This window comes from Coregonus clupeaformis, chromosome 27, assembly GCF_020615455.1.
Source record: "Coregonus clupeaformis isolate EN_2021a chromosome 27, ASM2061545v1, whole genome shotgun sequence".
NCBI lineage: Eukaryota > Metazoa > Chordata > Actinopteri > Salmoniformes > Salmonidae > Coregonus > Coregonus clupeaformis.
In genome coordinates, this window is record NC_059218.1 from 21,188,328 (window position 1) to 21,207,083 (window position 18,756).

At 46.8% G+C, this 18,756-nt stretch overlaps 1 protein-coding gene across 1 annotated transcript in view; it reads right to left on the minus strand.

Moving 5' to 3' along the window:
- Window positions 1–9,544, minus strand: part of LOC121541620 (matrix metalloproteinase-17-like) — a 100,281-nt gene extending 90,737 nt beyond the window's left edge. Inside the window, exon 1 of the mRNA XM_041850778.1 lies at window positions 8,962–9,544. Within this exon, the coding sequence (XP_041706712.1) occupies window positions 8,962–9,153 (192 nt within the window). The 5' untranslated portion in view covers window positions 9,154–9,544. The remainder of the gene's footprint in view (window positions 1–8,961) is intronic.
- Between the last annotated feature and the right edge of the window lie 9,212 nt (window positions 9,545–18,756).

The window sequence follows — 18,756 nt, forward strand, 5'->3', positions numbered from 1 at the left end:
GCCCCCCCCCTAAAAAATGTCTGGGCGTCTCTCCTACCCGTGGACCAGGTCTCCATGTCTCTCGCCAGACTTTCGCCCTTGTGCTTCCAAGTCCAGCCTCTCACTTCCTCACACGGCTTGACCCAGTCGAGGAGGCGAAGGAGATCCGCTAGAGATCTCCCTGGCGATGGCTCCTGGACACGCTGCTTGGTCCAGTCTTGGTGGGATCTTCTGTCACGATCGTCGGGACCAGAGGACCAAGGCGCAGCGTGGAAGGTGAACATATCTTTATTATTTGAGTAATACCACGAACAAAACAATAAACGATAACGTGACGTCCTCGGTTCAGACACAAACCTAAACAGCAACAAGATCCCACAAACACTGTGGGAAAACTGGCTTCCTAAGTATGGTTCCCAATCAGAGACAACAAGCAACAGCTGATACACGTTGCCTCTGATTGAGAACCACACCGGCCAACCTAGAAATATTAACCTAGAACGAAAAACAAATGAAAACTCACACCCTGGCTCAACATACTAGAGTCCCCAGAGCCAGGGCGTGACAGGCGGTCCTCATGAGAGCCAGTTTCATCATAGCGCTTGATGGTTTTTGTGACTGCACTTGAAGAAACTTTCAAAGTTCTTGACATTTTGACTGACCTTCATGTCTTAAAGTAATGATGGACTGTCTTTCTCTATGTGTATTTGAGCTGTTCTTGCCATAATATGGACTTGGTCTTTTATCAAATAGGGCTATCTTGTCACAACACAACTGACTGGCTCAAATGCATTAAGAAGGAAATAAATTCCACAAATTAACTTTTAAGAAGGCACACCTGTTAATTGAAATGCATTCCAGGTGACTACCTCATGAAGCTGGTTGAGAGAATGCCAAGAGTGTGCAAAGCTGTCATCAAGGCAAATGGTGGTTATTTGAAGAATCTCAAATCTCAAATATATTTTTATTTGTTTAACACTTTTTTGGTTACTACATGATTCCATATGTGTTATTTCATAGTTTTGATGTCTTCACTTTTATTCTACAATGTAGAAATAGTAAAAATAAAGAAAAACACTGGAATGAGTAGGTGTGTCCAAACTTTTGACTGGTACTGTATATATATATATATATATATTTTTTTACCTAAACAGGTGGGGCTCTGCTCCACCTGCCCTGAATGACGGGTCGCCACTGGCAGGAGTTAATATTAAGGCTATGAGGTTATAGACCTACAGTCAGTGTCCAGATTTCAGTTTCCATTTAACCCATCTGAACAGTAGGCTACTGTTCCCTTGATGTGCCATAGGCTTATTTGAAGTCCCCGTCTTGTGACTGTCGAATTTGTATAGCTCCATCATCACACAAAACATAGCTGGCACTGCTGTCATCCTCTTTTACCACTTCACCGAATCTTTCCCAAACATTACTTTTCTGGCCCTCCCTTCTCTTTATTTTGTAGCTTTTCTCTTATTGAATTAAACTCTGACATTGTCCTTTTTGCCTACTTGGATCGACGTTCCCAAAAGCATTTTGCGACTGGCGTGCAGGCTATTTGGCGCGCTTACAGTTAGGCCCTAAAGCTTAAGCTTATGCACTAATGCCAGATAAAAATAATGAAAGTAAAACCTCAATGTAGCCTATAGATATAAATTGCACAAGAATGATACATTTATGGATTTTTTAAGGTATTGTTTTCTCTTTATTCAACTAGCTTGCCACCCACCTGCCCTTCATCCACTCATGAATGACCCTAAACTCGCCCGCCCCGCAGATTTAACCGCGGGGACTGCGGGTTATGAGTCAACCTGCGCATCACTAGCGCGCACCCTGGGGTGCGGGTAAACAAAAGTCTAACAGCAATAATGACATGAACATAGCTAAGAATGTGAGAGTAAGGTGACTCCCCTAGCAGGTCTCAAACACAGGCCACCAGCACCAATGACAAACGTCCTAAACACTGTCCCAATAAGGGATATCGCTAGGGTATGTGCTTATTGGGCCAGTATAGTTAGGACCTAACCCCTCCTCCCTAGGCACTTGTAGATCTGAAACAACTTGATAGGTGTAAGCAATAGGGTGAATGCACTTTGCAGTAAATCTAAGCTCTGTTAAAAGTACAATCAAGAAAATATTTTATTGATTATAGTGTTTCAGGAGTATCAATAAAACAGGTTAATATAGCCCAACAACATTAGACAACTATTCAGAAAACCCTTAAATTGCTGAAATAAGTAAATAAAATCAATGTTTAGAGAATGGTCAGATTAACTAATATTTGACACAGACATGGTGGCGTAGCAGGAAGATCGGAGTACCGTGAACCAAGAGGTTGTGAGTTCCCAGGTGAGGATATGTTGAATAATAATTACTGTATAAATGAACATGTACAATGTAATCATGTATGTCAAATATGTACGTTGAAAACACTGTATATTAAAAGAACTGTGTGTGTGAGTATCCCTACCTTTGCTAACAGACAAAGAGCTATGAATGGATCAGTGGTTCACCAATCAGGGCCAAAGCAACATTAACAAGATGTGATGTGCAATGAATTTTTTTGGGACACATAAATGTTCTTGCAACGTTCCCACGAAACCTGTCTAGAACATTAATATCTTATGTCCTGAGAACATAGCAACCATGTTCTGTGTATGTTGGTGGGACGTTGATGGAATTTTCTCCTTTCCCACAGAAATCTGGACACAACGCTTTTGCCACGTTCCCATGAAACATGTCTAGAACATTAATATTTTATATTCTAAAAACATGGCAACCATGTTCTGTGTATGTTTGGCGTGACGTTGATGGAATATTCTCCTAACCCTCAGAAAAACTGGACACATTAATGTTCTTACAACATTCCCATGAAGTGTGTCTAAAACATAAATATCTTATATTCGGAGAACATGGCAACCAAGTTCTGTGTAAGTTCTGTTTGACAATAAGGGAATGGTCTGTTGGAAACAGTCCTTGCACATCACTGGAACATTCCTATGAAAATGTTAGGTAATAACATAATGAGACACTTAAGGGAACGTTCTCTAAAGTTGTGGGAACGCTTGTTGTTAGCTGAGTATTCCTCTTTCTCTGTACAGTAATATATTCTCTCCTGCACTGCGGCCTCCTCCCCCTAGAAATTGTTCCTGAAATAACCTCCTTGCCCTGAATCTGAGTCCCTACGATGCCGTGCAATGGACATGAGGTCACAGGCGTCCAAAGTGCCAACAGAAAGTAGGACAGACGTGCTAAAAGTGGACTAGGAACCAGGGGTGTGTGGGAAAGAGAAGGCATACCATTATTATTAAAATCCCACATCACTATTATCTAGGCCTCTATTTAATCTGCGTTACAGATTGTGCGATAGAAATGTAGAGGTAATTTCCGATTCCGCTAATATTGCCTTTAAATTTCAATCACGCTGTAACGCTAAACTTCCGCAATATGGATTGGATAGAGCTCATAGTCACATACCGTAACTTAACAGGCACACTTGAGTCATGACTACAGCTGACGAGGACAATTAAGTAAAAATGTATCCTCTCTCCTCTCCACAGATGCAAATCTCTCCCCAGAGCATTAGCCCAGAGAGACAGTTCCATCCCAGCTGCAGAGAAGGTATTGATTTCATGTTTGCCACTTGTCTAAGTGGTGCGGTAGCTTTTTTTGTTTGGTGTGCGTGTCTTTTGTGCCTCTCTGTTTGATTGCTCCTTTCAGACCTACACTAACTCCTACCCATTTTCCTTTCCCCGTCAATCAATCCCTCTCTCTTTCATTTCCCTGTTCCCGACTCCTCTCTGGGTAATTGGAGCAGCCTGGGGTTGGTGAAGGAATGCATCCTATCTACAGAGTTCCAGAGGAGAAATGCTATAGGTGGGACAGAGTGAGCTGAGAGGAAGTGACACGACTGGACTGTGTGGTGTGAATTCAAGGGTGTGTGTGTGTGTGTGGGGGGGGGGGGTATCCTCCTCTCTTCTCCACTCCACTGGAGATGGGACCAGATGGTGCTCTCATTTAAGACATTACAGCAAAATTAGATTATCCACTTTAGGATAGAGACGGGCTGGTAAGGTCGATATCATCCTGCCAATCTCCAAACAGAATGGGGGAGTCAAACAGTAGCACTTAATATCTTCACACATTTCAGCTGGAACCATTTCACACTGTTTCTCATAAGCGTTGTGACAACATTTAGGGTGTATTAATAACCAGTGATGTAGTGGTAAAAAATAAGTGGGCAAACTATAAACTCTATTAGGCAATTGAGATAAGATGAACAATCACCGATATAAACGAACACATATGACATTTTTAGAACTGTATTGTTTGCATTTTGATTGCATTTTAATGTAGGCCTATATGGAAGGCAGGCCATGGGGAGTTATTCATATTGAAACATATCTTTTTTTTTTTTTGCCTATTAAAAAAAAAAAAAAAAGATTAGTACAGATTTTCTCAGGGGACCCCACATGGGGCCCCGACCCCAAGTTTGGGGACCTCTGTACTAACCTCTTTCTCTGCTTGCTTCCTCTCTCTTTGTCTCCTCTGCCTCCTCCTGCATGCATCACAGCCTACCTCAGCCGCACCACTGTCTGTCTCACTAATACTCTCTGTAAAGCAAAGTTTTGATGAGAATTTAGTAGCCTATCTTTTGCTACTGCTGAGGTCAGGCTCCGTTTAACGTTAGCTTCTTACATTAGCTAGCTGGCTAACACTAGCCTTTAACGTTACTGCAATACTAGTAGAAGTCTCTGCCAGCAGCTAGCCACCTGACTGACTGAATGACTGACATATCTATAAGCGACTCTTTACCAGTTGTGCACTCATTCTTTTTCGTTTGTTTGGGTGATGTCTGTAGACACATAAGGAGTCACGGACATAAAAAAAAGCCTAATGTCCGGCATCTCGCAAACCCACTAGTCTGTCAACGGCGTCTCTAGTTGCCTACTTGCATGCTCTGCTGAGCCTGACTCCGAGCTAGGGTAGTTCGTTTACGTCTCACTGGCTCTCGGCCTGTGCCGCGACTCGCGAGAGGGCAGAGTTAGCCGCTTGAGAGTGGTAAATGTGTTGCTAACAAGGCAAATCCGGGGGTAAATTCGGGGGGCGCAAGTAAACATAACGAACAAACAATTGTTCATGATTCCACTCGTTCGCAAAGAGGCATGCACAATTAGAACGTATATCGTGTTCTGAGCTTTGATCAATGCTGGGAATGCAATAATAAGTGGGTAAACGCTAATTAACTAAATAAAAAGGGGCGTAAATGGTGTTTACTTGCGTTTATCCTTCACTACATCCCTGATAATAACTCTAGTTTTGCAAAATAGGCTGTATTCTCTCTACTGCAACTACACATCCTCTACAGGAGTGATTTGTTGGCTGATAAAAAAAATAATCTCAGTGCTTCCTCAGATCGTCTGTATGACAGATAAAGAGATGCTTGAGAGCTGTGAGAGTTGTCCACTGGGGAGTTAGGGCTCTCAGTATCAGCAGACTGAAAACCACAGGGGGGAAATGATATGACGAGCAGAAAGCATTTTGTGCTGATTATAGCTTGAATGTGTCCATTTGATCCCAATTCCTAGAATGTTGTAAAATTGCCAAACGGACTGTGCATGTGAAGTACAATTACAATAATCCAGACATCGAGACAGTGTCTAGTGTGTGTCAGTGGGCTGTCTGGAGTGGGGCTCACCCCAAGCCCCTGGTACATAGCAGTCTCAGACATGGTTCTGCTAAGTAGGGGAACACATCCACCTGCCCCATGCAAACCTTAATTTAATCCCAGCCGGCCACAGAAGGTGGTGAGATGGGGTGGCACTCCAGGGGACAGAAGTCTTTACATCTGTCTGTCTGAGTATTGACCAACGCCCTCCCGCAGCGGGAACTTCTATGCACCTGAGCCTGCCCAGCTGAGCCGGACACACCCAAATGCACACCCACACAACTTGCACCAGTACACACCGACATGCACCAGCACACGCGTTGAATTGTCTGTGTAATCATCTGATCACATCTCTGCTGTAAAGCCTGTGTTGTGGATGGGCTGGTTGTGCAGATTAGTGATGCGCGGGTTGACTCATAATCCGCAGCGGGCGGGTTCAGGGTCAATAAATATTGTGTGAATGAAGAGTGGGTGGGCGGGTGGCGGGTGGGCGGGTTGAATAAAGAGGAAACAATACCTTAAAACATATTGTGCAATTTTTAACTATAGGCTACATTGAGGTTTTTCTTTCATTATTTTAGGCTATCTGGCATTAGTACGTAAGCCTAAGATTTAGAGCCTAACTGTACTCTCGCCAAATAGCCTTCACGCCAATCGCCAAATGCTTTTGGGAACGGACAGAAAAAGTTAACATCAATCCACAGAGGCAAAAATAACAATGTCAGAGGTTAATTCAATAAGAGAAAAGTTGCGAAATGAAGAGTTGAAAATAAAGAGAAGGGAGGGCCAGAAAAGTAATGTTTGGGAAAGATTTGTTGCAGTGGTAAAAGAAGATGACAGCAGTGCCTGCTACTGTATGTTATGTGTGATGATTGTGAGGCGCTATACAAATTTGACAGTCACAAGACAGGAACTTCAAATAGGCCTATGACACATCAAAGGAACTGTAGCCTACTGTTCAGATGGGTTAAATCTGGACACTGACTGTAGGTTAACTTCTCACATAGCCTTAATATTAACTCCTGCAGAATAAAGCATTTCTTGCAGTAAAATGATACACCAACAAGAGTGGAGAAATGTGATTTATTTCTTTCAACATCTTGAGAGAATGTGAATGCGCAGTGACATACTGTCTGTAGAGGTGCTATCTTTATCAGCATCATAAAAGCTGATAGTATTTCAACCACATAAAATATGCATCCAAGCCAAACTGAAATCTTATCAGAGACATGTTGGGTCATTTTCACAGCTTTCTATTCCCTTATGACATTATTCTGGTGAACAAGGGTTTATTTAGTCTTCTAGAGCAACATATCATGACAGAAGAGTAGCTGCATGTATCTAATTATAGACAAGTTGACTAACAAATTATAAGCAGAAACATATCTAAATCAGGCAAGAAAAATCTACCGTCTCTGACTGTAGCTTCCAGTGCATTTTTTATATTAGCGGGTTATGTTCAGGTGTGGGCCTCAGATTCTCACTTTATCACATATAGGCATAATCGGGCGGTTGCAGATGGGTTATTAGCATTTGCGGGCTGGTGTGGGTGAACAAAGAGCTGACCCGTGCGCCACTAGATGCAGAATGATCCCCTGTCTAAGCCTTCTGCCTCCTTGCTGTGCCACATTAATACGGTTCAGTTATTGGCTAACTTATTACCCCGCTAAGCTGGCCATCACCTGTACTGACACATCCCAGTAATGGTGCCAGCCAGGCCCTGGTCCACACAGTAACACCAGGCAATTAGAGTGTCCACTGTGTTGAATGCGTCAGCTCCACAGAGACATGATGCAGCTATGTTAAATGTGCGAGCTTACACCACTCACTGGGCTCCAGGGGGGCCATGTGGAGGTCAGCACATGAAAAAGCATTTGTGCGACCCTTGTTTATGGGATAAAGCTGAGACAAGATCATCTTCTGCCCCCTGCCCTCGCAGCCTCCATGCTAGAGAATGAACTTTGAAAACATAGGGAGGAAGATCGGCATATTGTGTGTTGAGAGAGAGAGTTTGGGGTGGGGTGGGTAGGGGCAGGACAGTTTACAGATGACTGTAATGCTGTACAAAAGTATTTCGGGGACAATAATCTTCTCAATAGAATGGGGCAATCATTATAAAGCTTGGGTACTGGTTCCTGAATACAAGCCTGATGGTACTGTCTAAATTAAATGGTGTTGGAGAACTTCTTTAAGGGATAAATGAGGACCACTTACAGAATTTCTCGACTTTCAACTAATTTAATGCTTGGATGCTTGTGTAAAGTGTAAATGACCTCTCTGATTATTTTAGCAGCGATTTTTTGTCTACTCGCTTTGAGGAGCGAGCATCAGAAATATTGAGGCACTCAGAAATGCAATTTCAAAGTGAAACATGTCTTCAGGGGTCACTTCTCCATGAGCTCCATTGCCTACAGGGCAATTAGCCTACACTCTTGGGCGATATTGCGTTTGAAATCTGCTTACATTTTGGTAGCATTTCTTCAACCGTTCTTCAATTTCTTCCTCTCTCACCTCTCCACCCTCAGGCAGTGACAGCCATGATTGTGATTTGCATTTACTAAAAGTTCAAAGAATTCCTTCATCGTTCTGTGCCATATGTGTAATGTGGCCATGGTATGTGTACCCTACACATTGTGCATGTGAAAACTGATAAATACAGGATAAATACAATCTTATACAAGATTGATAACATATTGACACGGTCTGAACAGTGATATAGAGAATGATGCAGAGCTATTTTCTCTCATACAAGCTTGTACGAAACGTAACATATCATACTAAATGGAATAATATGAAATGCTCTGAGACCAGGTTGGACGGAGCAGTAGCTCACATTGCAGTGTCCAAATAAATAATTATGGATAGCCTACCATGAAAATATTTACTGAAAGTCAGACGGATTTCACTGAATATTTCATTTAATATATTAGGCAAATGCACCTGGGAGACTACAGGGCACACACACAATACTCACTCCCAATTATTCACTCTCCCTTTTATCTTCTGTTTCTAAACGACTGAAGCCATAAGGCTACAATAAAAAGCAACCTATATGATTCCTCAATGTTCACTGAATGCGCAGGAGTTAGACTACTATTACACACCACAGTTGGCATCGTCTTGATATGCTGATGATGAACTAATATGAGGTAGCCTATTTCAACAGCCTAATGTAGGCCTATGTGGATAAAAGTGTTGTTATATTATTCTAGGAACTGTGGAGGCTACGTAGCCTATTTAACCAATAAAATGTGTCCACTACAGGAGCCTAGGTTCAAAGATTCAGCGTAAAGTGTCGGAAGAATATAGACACTTACCACCCCCATGTCCATCTGTTCAGCCGTCAGCGAGGGTGCTGCAAGAGCCTGAGATAAGAACCAAAACATGGGAAGCAGGAGCATCTCTGGAGAAATAATCCAAACGCGCCGCGCGGACTGAAACATTTCAGAAATCATGTTCCGCCACTCGCTGCTCCTGCAGCGTTCAGAGACCGACCCTGGCCGCCGCATTCATCAAATAAATCACCCAGGTCCGGATCCCTCTGATATGCAGTCAAATTTGGACGAGAAGTCTACCTCACTGTTGCGCGTAAACACATGAAACACATATAACATAGAGCCGAAAATTACTTTAAAAACATTTAGCAGTTAGTTTCCTCCAAGATCAGCGTCCTGAAAAACAAAACCATATCAGTCATATTGCTGTTCCTTAGTGGACCACCCCATTACGCCAACGATTACCAGTATTTACAAAGAAATATAACTTCTACTTCCCGGCATAAGAGTCTGCATTTATTTCAGAATGTCCAAGATACCTATGAGGCAAAGAAAATTAATCCGTTAAATATTCCCTCTGCAACACAGGCAAACGGAGGTAGGCTCGCGCTCCCTGCGCCGTGCATCGGAGACCGAGACAGACGCACGGTGAGAGAGTGGAGAGGAATTTAGCCAGTTGCAGGATGGGAGGAGGGGATAAAGGCGCATTATTCAGTCCACTTAGAATGTGCATAGTATTGAATTTGTGACATCCTTTTAATATTTAGACCCTCGGTTTAAGTGTTGCAGGCACAACAGTGTGCACATCAGATAGGCCTATACATGTGCACCAGAGATGCCATCTCTGCATTTTGTTCAAATTAAGAAAGTATTGTTCCACAGGGTGAAATGTAGCCCGTAGGCCTGTAACTACAGCATTAGTCAAATTAACATATAGACCTACATATAATGCTACCCATAGTTCAAAGGCTTGCCTACCAAGAAAGTTGATATAGGCACACCCATAGGTTATAGGACTAGCTGATGTTGCAAAAACTTGTGTGTAGCCTACTTGGCCTATGTGATGCAAGCCTACAGTAGGCTAGCTTACATGGAAACAACATATGAAGTAGAGGTTTGAGTATAGCCTGGTGCGAGGTTATGCGTGAGGGGACAGAAAAGCTAGTGAGGAGAAAGACAGCCACATAAAATGAACAAGTATCTCTATGAAGAAAGCCTCGGCTCCCAGGCTTCGCTCACTTTGTACAGAAGGTGAGGTGAAAGCCTGGGCACTGGGCAGAGGCTAAACTGTGTAGAGAACGATAGTCACCGGAGTGTAACTCCAGTTCTATGAGTGGAGCGGAGCCCCATAGGGGAGCTCTGCTCCTATTGGTTTACCCCGCTGCCTATGCAGCGAACAGCCTGAGACAAAATTATGCACACACCTGCAGCCAATAGGAGTACAGGTGTCCCTATAAGAGGGGACGCTTCCCCTCAATCAGCCTCCCGAGATATTATCTTCAGCGAGACTAGAGAGGGTCGGCAGGGCCTTAAGTCCTATGGGGCTCCGCTCCACTCATAGAACTGGAGTTACACTCCGGTAACTATCGTTCTATATCGTGGAGCTCTGCCCCATAGGGGAGCTCTGCTCCTATTGGTTTAAGGCGGAGCGCAACGCTCCAAAATGTACTCCCTGCCGAGCCCAACACTTCCCATCGAAATGAAAAAGGTCGGGCCTAGCAATGGCTGCGACCAAGTCCCGCAGTACTGTAACACACTGTGTCACAATATACTGCGTCATCGGTCCAAATCCGCCCCACCTAGTCCAATGGCATCACCAATGTCTAGTGGGCAGATCACCAGAATACGGGCCATACTAATCTGTACTAGCAGATAGATGGTACCTCAATATCCTGTTACAACAATACCGACCACTAATGGAATGACACAAAGTGTCACTCTACATTGTGTACACGGTAGCCCGCCCTACTCAATCAATGGAACCCCAAAGATTAGTGGGCAGATCCCAGAACATGATTCATACTAATCTGAACAAGCAGATAGATGACGTCACATTCCGTCAAAATTGTCATGACCGGTCTAATAGTACCGTAAACAAGGTTACTACTATTATCCCTCTTCATTCCGCCTCAACCCAGTTATTCACTGGTGGGCAGATGAATACATGCCTTCTACTGTACTGAACATGTCAGTCAGGAGTCATGCTAGAATATGTCCTTCTATCAGAAGCGGACCTGAAAGAGACCTGTCTCTTCGGTCCTGCATTCCTCTCTCTTAGCTCAAGTCCTTCCCTCAGCCACGCTGAGTACAGACTGAGCCAAAGAGTTAGAAGACATATCAAAGCGATATAAACGGATAAATGGAGACGGTGACTACCACGACGCCGCTGCACAGATATCCTCTACCCCTGTTCCTCTGAAAAGGGCAGTAGAAGCCGCTACTCCACGAGTGGAGTGGGCTCTTATATCCTGAGGCAATTGTCGCCCCACTGCCTCATAAGCTGTCTCAATGCCTTCGCAAAGCCAATGAGACAGACGCTGTTTCGAAAGTGGTCTACCTAGTGCAGCCGCACCGTGACACACAAACAGCTGAGGCGATGACCTAATCGCTGCTGTGCGCTCAACGTAACACGCCAAAGCGCGCACTGGGCACAGGCGATGGAGCCTCCACTGTCTGTGATCTATATGAGCTCTTAATAACCTTCGGCATAAATGCCGGGATAGGACGTAACACCGCTCTGCTCAAATCGCCATTAATGGCAAGGCAGTCGGGTCTCGTCGAAAGAGCACATAAATCACTGACACGCTTAGCAGTAGTCAAAGCGAGCAACAATGCCATCTTCATAGACAGCATCTTGAGGGGTATTTGATTCAATTGCTCGAACGGCGACTCACAGAGCGCTTCAAGTACCAAAGCCAAATCCCACTGAGGAAGTGTGGCTCTAGGCATTGGCATAAGCCGCCGCGTTCCTAGTAAGAAAGGTTTCACTAGAGGGTGGCTGAAGACAGTGTCTCTGCCAAACCCCTCGTGACAAGCTGAAATCGCCACTGCAAACACCTTAATGGTGGCGGGCGATCGCTGCTTATCAAACATAAACTGCAGGAACGAAAGTACACTCTCAACCCGACAGTCCATGGGGTCTACATTCTCTGTGACACACCACTGTGAAAAAACTTTCCATTTACTGGCATACATTTATTGGCAGACTAAATAGCCTTGGTTTCTCAAATGACTGCCTCGCCTGGTTCACCAACTACTTCTCAGATAGAGTTCAGTGTGTCAAATCGGAGGGCCTGTTGTCTGGACCTATGGCAGTCTCTATGGGGGTGCCACAGGGTTCAATTCTTGGGCCGACACTTTTCTCCGTGTATATCAATGATGTCGCTCTTGCTGCTGGTGACTCTCAGATCCACCTCTACGCAGACGACACCATTTTGTATACATCTGGCCCTTCATTGGACACTGTGTTAACAAACCTCCAAACGAGCTTCAATGCCATACAACAATCCTTCAGTAGCCTCCAACTGCTCTTAAACACTAGTAAAACTAAATGCATGCTTTTCAATCGAACGCTGCTGGCACCCGCCCACCCGACTAGAATCACCACTCTCGACGGGTCTGACCTAGAGTATGTGGACAACTACAAATACCTAGGTGTCTGGTTAGACTGTAAACTCAACTTCCAGACTCACATAAAGAATCTCCAATCCAAAGTTAAATCTAGAATCGGCTTCCTATTTCGCAACAAAGCCTCCTTCACTCATGCTGCCAAACATGCCCTCGTAAAACTGACTATCCTACCGATCCTTGACTTCGGCGATGTCATTTACAAAATAGCCTCCAACACTCTACTCAGCAAATTGGATGTAGTCTATCACAGTGCCATCCGTTTTGTCTCCAAAGCCCCATACACTACCCACCACTGTGACCTGTACGCTCTTGTTGGCTGGTCCTCACTACATGTTCGTCGCTAAACCCACTGGCTCCAGGCCATCTATAAATCACTGCTAGGCAAATCCCCGCCTTATCTTAGCTCATTGGTCACCATAGCAGCACCCACCCGTAGTCTGCGCTCCAGCAGGTATATCTCACTGGTCATTCCCAAAGCCAACACCTCCTTTGGCCGCCATTCCTTCCAGTTCTCTGCTGCCAATGACTGGAACGAATTGCAAAAATCTCTGAAGCTGGAGACTCTTATCTCCCTCAATAACTTTAAGCATCAGTTGTCAGAGCACCTTACCGATCACTGCACCTGTACACAGCCCATCTGAAATCAGCCCACCCAACTACCTCATCCCTATATTGTTATTTATTTTGCTCTTTTGCACCCCAGTATCTCTATTTGCACATAATCTCTTGCACATCTAGCATTCCAGTGTTAATACTATTGTAATTATTCTGCACTATAGCCTATTTATTGCCTTACCTCCATAACTTGCTACATTTGCACACACTGTATATATATTTTCTGTTGTATTTCTGACTTTATGTTTTTTACCCCATATGTAACTCTGTGTTGTTTTTTATTGCACTACTTTGCTTTATCTTGGCCAGGTCGCAGTTGTAAATGAGAACCTGTTCTCAACTGGCTTACCTGGTTAAATAAAGGTGAAAAAAAAAAAAAAAAAAAATAACACCCTGGAAGTGGAACCGGCATGTGAACCCTGTATGGTCCTGATTACTGAATCAGATAACCCACGGCGCTCTAGCCTGTCCCTCTCAGGAGCCAAGCCTTCAGTGGTTGGCCGATTATGGGCAATCGCCCTATCGAGCCTCCCGCCCGAGACAACGCGTCCCGTCGCTGTGGAATTTGCCAAGGTGGCGCAATCAACATCTGACTCATCTCCGCGAACCATGGAGCCTCTGGGCGATCGGGGGCCACCAATATTATTGACAGCCCGCCTGATCTCACCCTGGCTAACAGTGTGAGAATGCAGGACAGCGGTGGGAATGCATACAGGAGAACTCTCGGCTACGGTCGGTGCGCAAATGCGTCCCTTCCCAGTGGCGGTTCGTCCTGTTCCCTCAGAGAGAACCATAGAAGACAATGCGCGTTCACGCGTGACGCGAATAAGTCCACCTCGGCTCTCCCGAACTGTTCCCAAATTTGGAGAACAATGTCCGGGTGCAGACGCCACTCGTCGTCTCGAGGACCCCCTCGAGACATGAGGTCTGCCCCCACGTTCAAGAAGCCCGGAATGTGTGCTGCTCTCAACGAGCGAAGGTGCTCGTGAGCCCACAGCCACAATACCTCCGCCGACCGGTGGAGTGCAGGAGACCTGACTCCTCCCTGGCGATTTATGTAGGCTACTGTGGTCCGGTTGTCTGACCAGACCAACACATCGCGACCCTGAAGGGTAGACGCGAAGTGGGTCTGAACCAGTCGAACCGTTTCCAACTCCAAGAGGTTGATGTGGCGACTCGAAAGAGGCCACACCCCTCCTATCGCTTGGGTCTGACATGTCCCTCCCCATCCAGTCAGAGAGGCATCTGTAAACACTGGAATGTAGGAGGACACTTTGCCTATCGGGACTCCGTGCGTGAGAACGCATGGGTCTCTCCAATAGTTCAGATCTGCACTGAGCGAGAGAGGAACCACCACCAACCGATGACGTTGACGCACTGGGTCTAGTCTTAGTTGGGCGAACCATCGCTGCATCCTGCGCATGCGCAGGAGTCCCAGTGGGACCACGAAATGGGCTGATGACATTAGACCCAAGAGTGACATGACTGACAGTGCCGTTACCGTGTGATTCGGACAAAACCTTCTCAGGGCTAGCAACAGGGCTACCCTTCGAGGGTCCGAAATTCGAGCCCTCATCATTACAGTGTCTAGCTGTATCCCCAGGTAGACAATCTGATGACTGGGCCAGGGCGCGCTCTTTTTCCAATTCACAGCGAACCTCAGACGCATGAGATGAATCACTGTCTGTGTCGTGTGAATGAACGCCAGCTCTGCTGACGGGGCGAGAACCAGTAGGTCAACGCAACGGTTCCAATGCCGCCGCCACACACTTGGAAAACGTGCGAGGTGCCAGGGCGTACCCGAATGGCATCCTCGTGAACTTGTACGCCACCCCTTGAAAGGCGAATCGCATAAACTTTCTGTGACGTGTCTGCACCGGCACATGAAAGTACGCGTCCTTTAGGTCTATGCTCATACAAAAGTCTCCTTTCTGGACACATTCCAGTAGACGTTTTGTCATGAGCATTCGGAAGGGCTGTTTGGCTACGCTCTCATTGAGAATGCGTAAATCCAATATCGGCATCATTCCCCCCGTCTTTTTGGGCACCAGGAAATAGGGCGAATATAGCACTTTGTTCCTTTGCTCCCGGGAAACTACTGTGATCGCCTCCTTCCGTAATCTCTGAAACCAGAGCGGCCACTTTTTTGGGCATTTTCATCACTGTCTCCACCACCCCCCTGAATGGTGGAGGGGTCCGATGGAATTGGATGGCATAACCCTTCTGCAACGTCTGGTCTAGCCAGCGTGAGAGGGTACAGCTTCGCCGCCACTCCCAGCAACGCAGAGAAAGCAGAAGAGCGCGAAGCTGTGGTACATTCAGTAGGAAGGACCTGTATTCCTCGATGGCCCTCGCCGCCGCTGTTTTCCAGCACTGAGGTGGTGGAACAGCCCAAGGCGGGCCTCCCATGAAAGGGAGAGGAAACATCAGCGCGTTCTGAGAGAAACGGGGGCGCCAATACGTTGGTTAAACTCGTAACTGTAGTATTCCTGCCCTCCGTGAACGCAGCACGGGTCTGAACTGCACTGACTGAAGCGTTAGCCTGAGACAGAGCGCCATCCCCGAATAGCAGTCACGTCATCATGCCATTATCTGGCTGAGACTGCAGCCTGCTATGTGAGACACTCACTACAGCACTCCTAGGAGTCTGTAACGTGAGGTCTCTATGAGGTAACACAAGGCGGTGCCTTGATACCTTTTTAACACTCGCCTCATGTGTGTGGTGGGCTGAGCTACACTCAGAGGGGTGAACATCAGTGCGTTCTGTGAGAAACGGGGCCACTGATACGTTGGTTACACTCGTAACCATAGTATTCCGGCCCTCCGTGAACGCAGCACGGGTCTGAACTGCACTGACCGAGGCGCTAGCCTGAGACTGAGCGCCGTCCCCGCATAGCGATTGCGTCATCATTCCATTACCTGGCTGTAACTGCATTCTGCTATGAGAGACCTTCCCCACAGCACTCCTAGGAGTCAGTAATGTGAGGTCTTTATGAGGTAAACTAAGGCGGCACCTTGTTACCTTTATCACACTCACCTCGTGTGTGCTCAGCTATGCACCCTTGGTGGGCTGAGCTACACTCAGAGTGGTTAACATCAGCGTGTTCTGTGAGAAACGGGGGCGCCGATACGTTGGTTACACCCGTAACCGTAGTATTCCGGCCCTCAGTGAACGCAGCACAGGTCTGAACTGCACTGACCGAGGCGGTAGCCTGGGGCAGAGCGCCGTCCCCGCATAGCGATTGCGTCATCAATCCATTATCTGGTTGTGACTGCATTCTGCTATGAGAGATCTTCACTACAGCAGTCTGTAGTGTGAGATCTTTATGAGGTAAGCTAAGGCGGTGCCTTGCTACCTTTATCACACTTGCCTCGTGTGTGTGCTCAGCTACACACCCTTGGTGGGCTGAGCTACACTCAGAGTGGTGGGAGAGAGACATAGGGAGTGAAGTGTTCTGAACGTTCTCAGACGTGTTATGGAAAAGGAGCTCTCTCGTGACAACGTCAATTGGAGCCAACTCTTTATTGCACACATCAAAACATACAGTCTCCTCCATACCCTCAACAGAAGGGTGGGGGGGAATAGTGGGCTCAGTCGTACCACGCGCCGAGCCAGCTCCCATTCTCTCCCCCTCGTCCCGTCATTGGCGCCATCTCTTGTGAGTACCCTTAGGGTGCTGCCAAGTCGACGCTGTAATCACCTCTCTCGCCGGCGGAATCGTCGAAGCCACGGGTGCCGCTGGGGGGGCGGGGCCCACTCGCCTGCTGCTCGCGGCTGACGTCTGACGCCTGGCGCGCCGCCTCGCCGTAGATCCTGATCTACTGGGGGCGTTGGAGGTGGACAGCTTCTGTGGTGCGTGCCTAGACTTCCCTGCCAGTGGCAGGTGTCTTGCCAGCTGCTTCTTCTCCTCGTCCATCTTGGCAAAACGCTCTGTCGCCTCTTTGACGGCGACTCCAAAGAGACCGTCGCCAGAGAGGGGGGCGTTGAGCAGTGACGCTCTGTCGGCCTCTTTCATGGCCGTTAAAGACAGCCAGAGGTGTCGCTCCGTGACCACCGAAGTGGCCATGGACCTCCCCGCACAGACGGCCGACGCCTGGGTTAGGTGAAGAATAGCGCCAGAAATTCTGGACGCCTCTTCCACCTCCTCTCTCGTGAGCTCAGTCCTACCCGTTGTTAGACGGGACAGAGAGGCCGCGAGGAGGGCAATATTGTCCAACGTGAAGGACTTCTCTGCCAGCTGCGCTGTGAGTCTGTCCTTCTGCGTCGGCAAAGTAGCCTTTTTGGAGGAGGGCCAGGGACTCGAACCCGGCACTAGATACGCCGCCTTGGCGCTCTCGAGCCTGGGGATTCCCTTGGCAACCATCTCTCTTCCTTCCACTCTAGTGAATGGGAGGTACGCTTTAGCCGGCGAACGTGCCGCTAAAGGTGCCTCCCATGAGCCCTCGACGTACTTACTGAGAGAGGGCATGGCTGGAGCCAATGGCTCTGCCGCCCTTCTCGGCCGAGAATAGGGTCCGCCCTCCATCATATCCACCTCCGCAGCGGGGGGATTGGGGGGCATATCCTAGCTGAGGCTAACACTGATAGCACGTCCTCTAAGGGGATATCCTCCCTGAAAGACGCCCAACGCTGCTTCCTCTCCTTCAATGGAAGGAGGGTGCAGCTGGCGCAAATAGGGGGATCGCTGATTCCGTCCTTGGCGTGCTGTGAACCCAAACACACGAAACAAAGGTCGTGGGAGTCCGCAGCCGCCATGGAGGAGCAGCGGCATTGAGCTCTGAAAAGAGCTTTTGGGGGTGGAAAACTTCCCGGTGTGCTCATTAGGACAACGTCGAGAGCTGGATATCGACTGCGTTATCTTCGTCCTGAGTCTTCGTCTCTTCTTGGTTTCTTCAGTCTAGTCCAGTCGCTGAAGATAAAGGGAGGCTGATTGAGGGGAAGCGTCCCCTCTTATAGGGACACCTGTACTCCTATTGGCTGCAGGTGTGTGCATAATTTTGTCTCAGGCTGTTCGCTGCATAGGCAGCGGGGTAAACCAATAGGAGCAGAGCTCCCCTATGGGGCGGAGCTCCACGATATAGAACATTTTCGTCTCACTGGAGGGAAATCAGTGGGTAGCCTTTATGTCTTACTGCACCGCTTCTGTCAACAGAAGTCAGTCAATATTAGTATTTCACTGTGGCCTTCAAGTTTAATCTATAGAAAAACGTATAAACGTATCAAACAACTGGTATCTGATTCTTTACATGAGTCATGCCTCGTGGCATTTCAACTTCTCGTCTCTTGAAGTACACTACACATCAATGTCATGGGCCTACTCGTGTTTGACAAGTCAACGAGGCTAGGCCTTGCTCTCAACCTTTACGAAGTTGTAAAATAATATATAAAATCTCATATAAATATAATTATGACAGCCATGGTTCTGCCAAGGTTAGGCAGATGGTGTGTTGACTAGTTTGGGTACTACCTTATCTATTTCCTGATTGGACCTTGAGTCTTCTGTCTGACATGCCTATTGGTATTAATCACCTGGCTTCTTCCAAGGACGTCAACATTGAGGAAGCCCTAGATGATCAAGATAGACAATAATA